General features: G+C 41.7%; 1 protein-coding gene across 1 annotated transcript in view; it reads right to left on the reverse strand.

Moving 5' to 3' along the window:
- mocos (molybdenum cofactor sulfurase) overlaps nt 1–10,851 on the reverse strand; it is a 155,383-nt gene that overhangs the window by 135,622 nt on the left and 8,910 nt on the right. Inside the window, exon 2 of the mRNA XM_007897447.2 lies at nt 872–961. Coding sequence (XP_007895638.1) covers nt 872–961 — 90 coding nt within the window. The remainder of the gene's footprint in view (nt 1–871; nt 962–10,851) is intronic.

Consider the following 10,851-nt stretch of genomic DNA (forward strand, 5'->3'; position numbering starts at 1 on the left):
ATGCTAAAATAAATCATTAGAATTATATGATAGAGCAGTGTCTAAAGTCTCAACAGAAAGTGACAAAACTGTAACATGATAGAATGACCTTCCAGCACCTAGATTTCCATCTCATCATGACATCTATCTATGTCTTGCTTTTAGTAATTATTGTCTGCTGCCAATGACAGCTGCGTACCAGGTTTGTCTGAGTGTCTGTGTTCGTGCTGCCAGTAATCTCTTACACAGAAAAGGCAGGATAGGTTTATAAAGATGTCCTAAGACTTTTTCATCTTTGTTTTGATAATTGTCATCGGATTTACAATTAGCTATTTTTAACTCCATTTCTACAATCTAAAATAATTAATGTAATAGTCGGTCAGCTTTCTGCCTCAGGCCATTCTTTGCGGGTCTTATTTTATTTTCCACATTATGAAGGGATATATAGTGAAATATTATTCCCCTTTATTGATAAATTGGTAACAAGAGGATATAAGATCAGGATTGGCACTGAAAAAATTAAAAGAGAAGTTAAAAGATATTCTTTTATTAGAGCCTGGATTGCCTTTCATAAGTAACGGGTGAGGCTTTGACCATGAGAACATAAAGAAGATTTGGATAAATGTTTGAAGAAGGGGAAAAAAGCAGGAAATGAGTGTAAGTAGTTTCATTGGAGCAGTTAGCTTGATGTTAACTGCTGCTTGATGTGTGAAATGGCTTCCTACTGTGCTGTAATTTCTGCAATTCTATTTTTACTAGTCTGTGATATTCAATCTAAGAATCTATCTTTTACAAGGTGCAACTAAAATTCAGCAGTCAAAATTTTTCTCTTGAAAATTTGAGTTAAACATATTTAACTAAAAAAAACAAGAAATGACTGAGAAGGTCTCACCATAGACATTGTCTGCAAGATCTTGGTAAAATCGCTGAAGTTGACTGTGTGCATAGAGCGTTGTACCTGCATGATCCAGATAAGTGATTCCTAAAAAACACATCAAAAGTTCACAATATTTCTCAGTTGCTGGATTGCTCAGTCTCAAAACAGAGAGGGCTGGGAGGGTAAGACTTGGAGAGTGGCCGAAAGTGCGGTCAGAGGGTCTTGAGATGTGCCTTGAAGGAGGTAAGGGAAGGGGCAAAGCGAAAGGATTGTGGAATTCCAAAGGGTGGCGACAGAAACCCAGACAGTTGAGCGTGGGGCAGACAGGGCAAGGGACATGAAGCCCGCTGAGCAGAGGTGGCGGACAGGTCGGTAAGGAGTAAGCAAGTCACAGAAGTAGGGAAGAGCAAGAAGACAAGGACGAGGATTTTGAACTCTATCCTCCGGAGCCAGAGGAACCAGGAGAGGGGTGATCGAATCACAGAGCTTGGTGCGAGAGAGGACACTTATCAGTTGGGAAGACCGATAAGCAGGGATGTAGCGTAATTGAGCCTCGATGCATGAATGAGAGAGGCAGTTGTGGAGCCGAGCAATACTGCGGAGGTGGAGGAAGGCAGAACGGCATGACAAACAGGTACGAATCCAGTAATAAACTAGAATAGCGGAAGTAACAGTAATCAACAGTTATATTTTGCTACTTTTTTAAGCTTTGATTTGCGTTTTTGACTTCAGGTTCCGCAAACTGCTCTCTAATGCAAGTGTCAATAATGGGAAATTATTTTCCAATCGAAAATTCCTTTCACTGGGTAACCAAGGCAATTCAACATTCCAAATGTTTGCTCAAACCAAATAGTGTTGGCTGACAAAATACAAATCCTGTACACTTTAGCATAAACCGTGTGAAACACTTAAAGATGTTCTCTCGACATAAAAATAATAATAATAATAATCCTTGCATTTGATAATAGCGCTTTTCACGTCGGGAGGACGTTCCAAAGCGCTTCACAGAACACACTGTAAAGTGAATTGACTGTATATTTGTGGGCGAACGCGGCAGCCAATTGCACACAGCAATGTCCCACAAACAGTCGTAGATTGAAAATTATCAATTTATTATTGTTCTGTTTTGGAGGGATTATTATTAGGCTCTGTGTGGAGTAAAGAAACTTGCCCAAGGTTTCGCCCTCTGCCTGGAATTGCACCCAGGTGTCTCGCTTGCAAAGCGAGTGCTCTAACCACTGAGCTACAGGACTCCACAGCAAAAATTGCTGTGTCAGATACAGAGTATAACGAAACAAAAACAGAAGTCGTTGGGAACACTCAGCAGGTCAGGCAACACCTATGGAGAAAGGAAAGTGAGTCAATGCTTCGGGTCCACGACTTGGGGCATGTTTGAAGGGAAGAGGCTTTTAAGGGCTAACAGAGATGGGGGAGGCAGGGCAAGGAAGACAAAGGAGAAAATGGGATAGGGGACAAGGGATGATGGGTTAAAGAGGTGTTAATGATGCAAACCAAATGGGGGGGCTGCAACAAAACAGAGGAATAGAGATGTTAATAATGCAAAAAAGGGTGGGGGGGAAATTGCAATAAAATAGGCAGACCAGAGAGAAAAGGTGTGTCTGGGACCAAGATGATGTGGGAATAGTCTCAGAAGAGGGGGAGGGGGAAGGTGAGCTGTTATGGCCTGAAATTGTTGAAATCAATATTGAGGCCAGAGGGCTGTGAGGTCCCGAGCAGATAAATGAGGGGCTGTTCCTCGAGCTTGCGCTGTGGCTCGTGGGAATAGCGTAGGAGACCGTGGATGGAGTGGGAGGGAGAGTTGAAGTGGCAAGAAACCGGAAGCTCAGGGTTGTGCTTGCGGAGAGAACAGAGGTGTTCGGCAAATCGGTCACCAAATCTGCGTTTGGTCTCCTCAGTGTAGAGGAGACCACATTGTGAGCAGCGAATGCACTAAACTACATTGGTGGTAGTACACGGAAATCGCTGTCTCACTTGAAATCTGTGTTTGGGGCCCTGGACAGTGGTATGGGAGCTGAAAGGGCAGGTATTGCATCTCCTGCACAGGCTCGCAAAATACTTCTAGCATCTGCTGTATTTCGCATTTTGACAAAGTATAATGATTATGGTTAGATTCCAGAAATAAGAGACAGTATTTACTACCTAAAAATAATCAAATCTTATTTATTCTTATTTTGATTAAAAATAAATCATGATTAACCAAATGTTATCCCCATGACGTTGTTCTGTAACAAACACTATTTACACTACCTTGCCAGACCAACTATACAAACCAAATAAAATAAAGTCAAAGTCTGAAGTTATATAAGTAAAATTACTCAAGTCTCATTGTGTGTGTGTGTGTGGGGGGGGGGGAAGAGTGGGGGAGGCAGCGGTAGGCTAAATTACACTACAATTGGGAAGAAATTCCACAGAGCTCTTCGGCTACTTTCTTAGCATTTCACAACACGCAGAATTTGACCTTTAATAAGTTACAGAAAACCAACTTCAAAGTTAAGTCTGCATATAGGAATCTGCCAAATTTTGCTGGTGGAATTTTATCCCTAATTATTGTCCGGTTTAGGATGTGCAGGGAGAGGAATATTTTCCAGGCCTTCCATTCTTGATTGCTATCCCATGACTCCCTTCCAGCGGGTGTAATTTGGTCTTTTCTCGTGCAACTGCAGAAGAATACCAAATTTTCATAAAGTCAACTATCCAGATATCCACAAAGTGAATGAGGGGCTGAGAGACACTGGGGGAAAAAAATCAGTTTTGTCATGCCTGCATATTATCAGTGATGCATTTTAGCCATGCAAGTAAACCGCAGCTTAGCAACCTTGTGTGTAAAAGAATAATTTGGCCACCCAATCCATGACTGTATGCGGGACACTGCTGGGTGCAATTGGCCGTCGAGTTTAACCCACAAAATATACAGTCAATTCACTTTACAGTATATTCTGTGAAGTGCTTTGAGACATCTCAATGACTTGATAAGGTGTTTTATCAAATGCTAGGATTATCATTATTGTGAACATGTACATAACTGGATTTATATTGCCAGTAGTGTGAAGGATACTTACTTTTGTAGTGTGGAGATAAGAGTCAGAGAAAGAGATACATTGTTATAGAGATAAAATTACAAAGAGTGAAAGAAAGAAAGCTTGAAAAACACAGACAAAAGCAGAGTGAGAAAGAGTTGGAGTCATAAAGAGAGGGGGGGCACAGAGCGCTACTGTAGTGGAACTTTTTACCCACGATGGGGTAAATCCAATTAGTGCAGCTCCAATTAGTGCAGATAATCATCAGGTCTCTACTGTATGAGGCAATGACAATTGGCTTTTATTGTTTCCCTCTCCCCACAATCAAGCTGAAAGTAGATCATTAATGTATAAAATTAAAATTTAAAATATAAAATTTATACTGAAACTTTAGGAATAAAATGGAAATTTATCACATGCAGTTCAGACATTTTCTTAGCCACTCTGTTACATAGGAACAGAGGAACAGGAGGAGGCCATGCAGCCCTTCGAGCCTGTTCCGCCATTTAATTAGATCATGGCTGATCTGTACCTCAACAAATCCTTTCAATTCTAATTTCCCGCTTTCTCCCCATATCCCTTAATACCTGACCTACCAAAAATCTATCAACCTCACTCTTGAAGGTGTGGATGGATCCAGCATCCACGGCCTTTTGGGGGAGAGAATTTTAAATTTTTCTTTTTTATATAAGTAGCTTACAATGTTCTTCAGAAACAGTACTGTACTTTATTTTAAAAAGTTATTCAGATCTTTATATTGCTGGCGAACACTTTATTCAGGTCGGGAAGGAAATCAGCTCCCTTTCTCAGGGGAAATTAACAGGCCAAAATTAAATGCTAATTAAATCTGTTCTCACAAATGATATTGAAGAGGCCAGTCAATCATTGTTTTCTTGTATTCTGTTTGCATGTTCTTGTACAAGGCACCAGGAGAAAAATGTAACTGCTCCTGTTTTGGAGTTGTACACATTATTATTTGATGCATTATACTGTATATTGGTCCACATGAATACTAATGAGGCCATAGTGTATGACTTAAGTAGATACGGGCTAGTTACCTCATTACAGCACCAGCTGACAGTCCTCGGTAGAAATGTGGTGCAAAACTATTTTTAGTTTCACTGGGAATAAGCATTCTTGCTCAACCTTTTTTTTTTGTTGAGAGGCATTTTCAGCACATTCTTCATCTGTTACTTTTAAAAATGTTGACACTATAAAAATTTAATCCAGATGTATCTGTCTCCACATGAATTAATGATTATTGGGTAGCCACTTAGAATATCAATCATTTGCTAATGATAATCACTTTGATGCTTTTCTTAATATACTTCATGCTTAAACATATATGTGTGAAGGTAAAATCATGTCTTCCTTGTGGAAGTGCTTTATATGGTTTGACCATGCCTTAGTTCCTTTGCCCTCCCCCCCACTCCCTCCAAATGGGGTGCTGATATATGGGGCACTGGATCGTGGGATAACGCCAAGAAGTATAAAATATCCGTGTATTTAAAAATGTTGTTGGGCTTCAATGGAATTTCTGAACAAGGCTGCATAGGATGTAAAGCATCGGGAGCCATTGACGGGGGCACTCAGGAAATGTCCTGATTACCTATGTAGCCTGTCCACCCCTGTGTGCTATTGTATTTAGCAGAGGCCTTTTGGAAATTTAACTACACTATGCCATATGGTTTCTCACTGGAAATTTATCATCTCAAAATGTCTCTGAGACTGGTCAGGCAGGATCGATCCCATGGAATGTATTAGTTTTCCAATTACCAAGCTCAGGCCAATACATCATCAATTGCCAGCTCAGTTCTATCAGACTCCTGGAATTTGGGAAACACATTTGGTTGTTTTCAGTTTTTCAAAATCTCTCCAGTGATCATTTACTCTATCGAAATGACCATCAGTGCTTCAAAAATCTCGCCTGTTGTCTGTTATCCTGGGGTGTAGTTCACCATCCTGAGAAAATGGTCTTATTTTAGCTGAAATCTCTGCCTTGATAATGTCAAACTCTCAGAACTCGTATAGTGTCTTTGGATGTTGGACAGTAAATTGGTAGTGTTCTCCCAGGTTAAAAATAAATCCAAATAGCCATTTCAGGATGAATAGTTCCCACTCTGCCCATTGGAAATCATTGAAAAAACATTTTCAAATTTTGTTACACAATAGCTTGTTCCAAAAAGTACTAAACTGGGACATTCATGCAATTGGGATAAATCACAGATATTCATTTCAGAACGGAAGTTCAGAGAAAGAAGGATAATTTATCAAGACAGTCGAGGTTTCAGTAGTGATTCAAGTTTATCAAATGATAAATTCTTAGTCTTAGGTACAGAAATAGCATCTAAATAGAAGCTATTGGCAGCCAGGCCATCTATTATAAGATGTTCTGTGAGAATCTGATTTTACTGTACTAAGTCAATACCTGACAGAGCCAGGAACAATGTCATAATATGAATTTCCTAAACCCATTTCCTAAAAAAAGGGATTAAAATAAATTATCTTGAATGCCATAATTTGTATTGCAACATTTTCCCCTCAACAAGCCCACATCTATCTTTTTTGTGTCCTGTACTACAATTAATTGTTTTTTTTACAGTCCTTTAATGCCAATTTATCAGGAAGAGTAACATTCTCAATAAGATTTTACTGATCTAGCGTAGTCAGTTATTCATTTTATGTTGAAACATACAGATTGTAATTCTACGGTATTAAATAATTAAAGTAATGCTTCAGGAAAAAAAATGCAATTCCCTCATTATCAAGTGTTCACTTGAAAAATATATCACATTACAATGTTTGTTTTAAATGTTTTTGTTTTGTGGGCATTTGCTCACGAAAAACACTGTCATTACACTTAACAGTATAGCCTTTGAAGCGCTTCGAGACTTCCTCCTGACGTGATACCAAGTGCACAGAATATAATGTTATTACAACACAAAATGACATTTGTATAGTGCCTTTCATGTCGGAAGGACGTCCCAAGCCGCTGGACAGTCAGAGAGTTTTGGACTTGAGCTGGTGGTAGGGATCTGCGAGAGTGGAGGGCGTGGGGGGAGCGGGGAGATCGAAAGTACGGTCAAGGAGGAGGGTCTTGAGATGGGTCTTGAAGGAGGCAAGGGGCGAGGCGGAGGGACTGTGGGATGGAGGTCCAGAGGGTGGGGGCAGAGTGGCAGAAAGTCTGGCCGCCAAAGTTGGGGCGGGCGAGGCAGTGGGACATGAAGCAGGCCGGAGCCCGCTGAACGGAGGGAGTGGGCAGGTTGGTAGGGGGTTATGAGGTCCCAGAGGTAGGGGGGAGCAAGACCATGGCGGGCTTTGAAGGTGAGGACCAGTATCTTGAACTGTATGTACTGATCTACTGGGTCCAGCCTCCTCCACGTCCCCCAAATCCTCTTCTCCAATATCAGCAGCAGTGCCTTCAGCCAATACGCCCTGAAACTTTGGAACTCCCTCCCTCAACCCCTTCAGCCCCTCCTTCCCCATCTTCAGGTCGCACCTGAAGACCTTCCTTTTTGACCACGCCTACGGTCACCTTCCCCTTGGCTTGGGCTCCACCATTGTTAAGTGCTCTGAGACCCCGCCCTGCATGGAGGGCACTATATAAGTGCAAGTTGTTGTTGTTATCCTCTGTGTGATGGGAAGCCAATGGAGTCGAGTGAGGATGGGGGTGATAGGGTCACGGAGCCTGGTGCAGGAGCAGACTCGGGCCTGCAGAGTTCTGGATGATCTGCACCCTATGGAGGGAGGAGTTGGGGAGGCCGACAAGCAAGGAGTTTGCATCGTCAAGCATGGATGTAATGAAGACATGTATGAGGGTTTCAGTGGCCTGCAGTGTGAGCCATCAGGAGAGCCTCGGTCTTGTTGACGTTCAACTGAAGAAAGTTAGCTCTCATCCAGGAATTGATGTCTGACAGACATTCTCTCAGGACAGCAGTGGTCCTGGAGTCAAGGGTGGAGGCAGAGAGGTAGAGTTGGGTGTCATCCACACACATGTGGAAGTTGACCCCATGTGTGCGGATGATATCATCAAGAGGGAGCATATAGATATTGAAGAGGCGGGGACCAAGGGCAGAGCCCTGAGGAATGCCGCGACCACATCACTCCCACCCTCGCTTGCCTTCACTGGCTTCCCATTCCCCAGAGGATCGAATTCAAGATCCTCATCCTCACCTACAAGTCCATTCACGGTCTTGCTCCCTCCTACCTCTCCAACCTACTATCCCCCTTCCTACCTGCCCGTACCCTCTGTTCCTCTGGCTCCAGTCTGCTCCACATTCCCCGCCACAACCACCCTACCATTGGTGGCCGGGCCTTCAGCCTCTCAGCCCCGAGGCGCTGGAACTCCATCCCCCAGTGCCTTCGCCGCCTCCTCCCTTTCCTCCTTCAAGGCCGGTCTCAAGACCTTTCTCTTTGACCGTGCCTTCAGCTCCCCGCTTGACTCTCTACCCCCTCCTCACTCCCTCCCTTCTCTCCCCCTGACCATTTCCCCCCTGCTCGGGTCCTGACCCAACTGTCCAGCGCCTTGGGACGTCCTCCCGACGTGAAAGGCGCTCTATAAATGGAACCTTGTTGTTGTTGCACAAGACGGTGCGGGGGCTAGAGGAGAAACCATTAGTGGAGTTGAAGTGGAGGCGGTGTGAGAGGTACGATCTGAACCAGTCAAAGACAGAACCATGAGGGTTGAGGTGAGAGGAGAATCGGTGGATGAGGATAGAGTGGTCAACAGTGTCAATAATTATTATTGTATACAGGACACAATGTCAAGAAACTTTGATAGTAACAACAACAACAAAAGTAAGTGAGAAAAGAATCTGTGTGTTGAGTTAAGGCTCACTATAATAATTTAGGTGTGGCTGATAGTGAAAATGAACATCAACGCTTGTGTACAAACGATGATGTTTGTAACAAAATGATCTCACAGAAAAAACAGAACAGAGAAATCTGTCAGCAGTAGCCACTGAAGTGTTATGTTTGTGTGATGAGCCGTATTACTTGATAGCATTCTTGCCTCTGAGTCAGAAAAGACCCATGTTTGGACTTTGAATTTATAGTCCACACTGACACTTCAGTGTAGGGCTTGGGGGAGTACTACATTGTCTGAGGTGTCATCCTTTGACATAAAACAAACTGAGATCCAGTCTACTTGTTCAAATAGATGTTAAAAGATCCCATAGCACTATTTGAAAAGACAAGGATGTTTCTCCCAGTATCCTGGCTAATAATCCTCTAGATTAAAAAAATGGATTTCACTTAACGGCTATTTTTGGGTCATTGCTGCGTGCAAAATGTCCATCATTTTGTTCGCCTAGAAATACACAATCAGTAGTTTACAGGGAATTCTGAAATTCGTTGAGATGATCTGACTGATAAGGAGAAGTAGATATTGTCAAATGCAAGGATTATTATTATTTATACTGTATACAATAAACCCATCATAAATTGTGAATATAGTCATCTTCCTATTTCCTGTCTATGACAAGAAAGGGTCAGTTGTACAAAATAAACTGTTTGCAAATATATTACTTTTAATTGCCCTTTTAAAATAAAAAATAATGGATGGTAACATAGTAATAGATCCAGGCTGGGGAAGACCATTAGTCCATTCATTCAACTTTTCAAATGATTCTTTAAAAGCGTCTATTTCAGCACCTTGGGACGTCCTCCCAACGTGAAAGGTGCTGTACAAAAGTAATCTTGTTGTTGTTGTCTTGTATTTAATCTGCTACACCTCTGCTAGCAATAAGTTAGATGCTTCTATTTTTCTCACCAAGTAGAAGAGGTGTAACATAGCAGAAAGACTACTGTGATGCAAGCTTATTGAGCCAATGATGCGTACAAGATTAGATACAATATAGTTTTTCAGCAGTGGATGACCAGAAATAAATTATTAAGTTTAGATTCAAAAGTTAATTACATTTCTATTATGCTACCTTTATGACCTGTAGTACAACCAATTTAATGGCATTCTATTCTATTAGCAGTCTTGTCCAAAGTACTGTTTGTTTTAATTCTGAGTTGCCTCATGACTTCAGCAAATGTGGCACAGCGCATATTATTATTTATAAATCATCAATTAAAAATAGCAACCACAAGAGGTTCATTCACTCTCTAGATTTCTAATACAGTTTAATAGCCACCACTGTACTGTAGGATTCACTTTTCACATTCTATTGATTTGATTGAATCGAATTTGACGATTGTTAATTTTTGAAATGCTAAGCAGCCTTTTTCCCAGAATGTTTTTAGCAAAGAAAACACTTCTATTGATTGAAGTAAAGTGAAAACAAACCGTTGAATTTTTATAATGATTTGTATTTAAGGTTCAACTTTGAGTTAGGTCAGGGTGGTCTAATCTTTTGACTGCTGAGGGCTGGATGCTGGATTTGAGAAACGCCTGCACGCCAGATAAGCAATATTTTTGGGTTTCCCTTCCATAAACATAACTGTACAGAGATTGAGGGTCGCGGACATTGGGCGAAGGGAGGGGGTGTAGCAGAGTATCAGAGCCACGGATACTGGGCCCATATATGGTTCGCGGGTCGGATGCAATCACCCCCCCCCCCCCCCCCCGCCACCAGTTGGACCAACCTGAGTTAAGTTATTGTATGAACATTCAAAAAACAAACCTTTGCAGCATTAACTAAAACCATTGGGGGTCAATTTAGTTATATATATGGCAACCCCATTTCAGACCTGCTGGCTGCATCCAATGTCATCAGTTCTTTAAGAGCAGGCATGCCTTATAACAAGGAGTGGAAGGACATTTTAATGGGGTTGCACTCTATTCAATATTTATTACAATGAATGTCCCCTGATGGACATTCCCCATGCCATTCTTAATAACAATATCTGTGTAGTCGGGGTGTGGGATTGGACTTCTAGCTTATGACATTTGATCAGCAGTTTGTGGCTTTCTATTGAACAATAAACTCAAATAATCAGTAACCACCAAAC

The sequence above is a fragment of the Callorhinchus milii genome, unplaced genomic scaffold (genome assembly GCF_018977255.1).
Source record: "Callorhinchus milii isolate IMCB2004 unplaced genomic scaffold, IMCB_Cmil_1.0 Scaffold2, whole genome shotgun sequence".
Lineage (NCBI taxonomy): Eukaryota > Metazoa > Chordata > Chondrichthyes > Chimaeriformes > Callorhinchidae > Callorhinchus > Callorhinchus milii.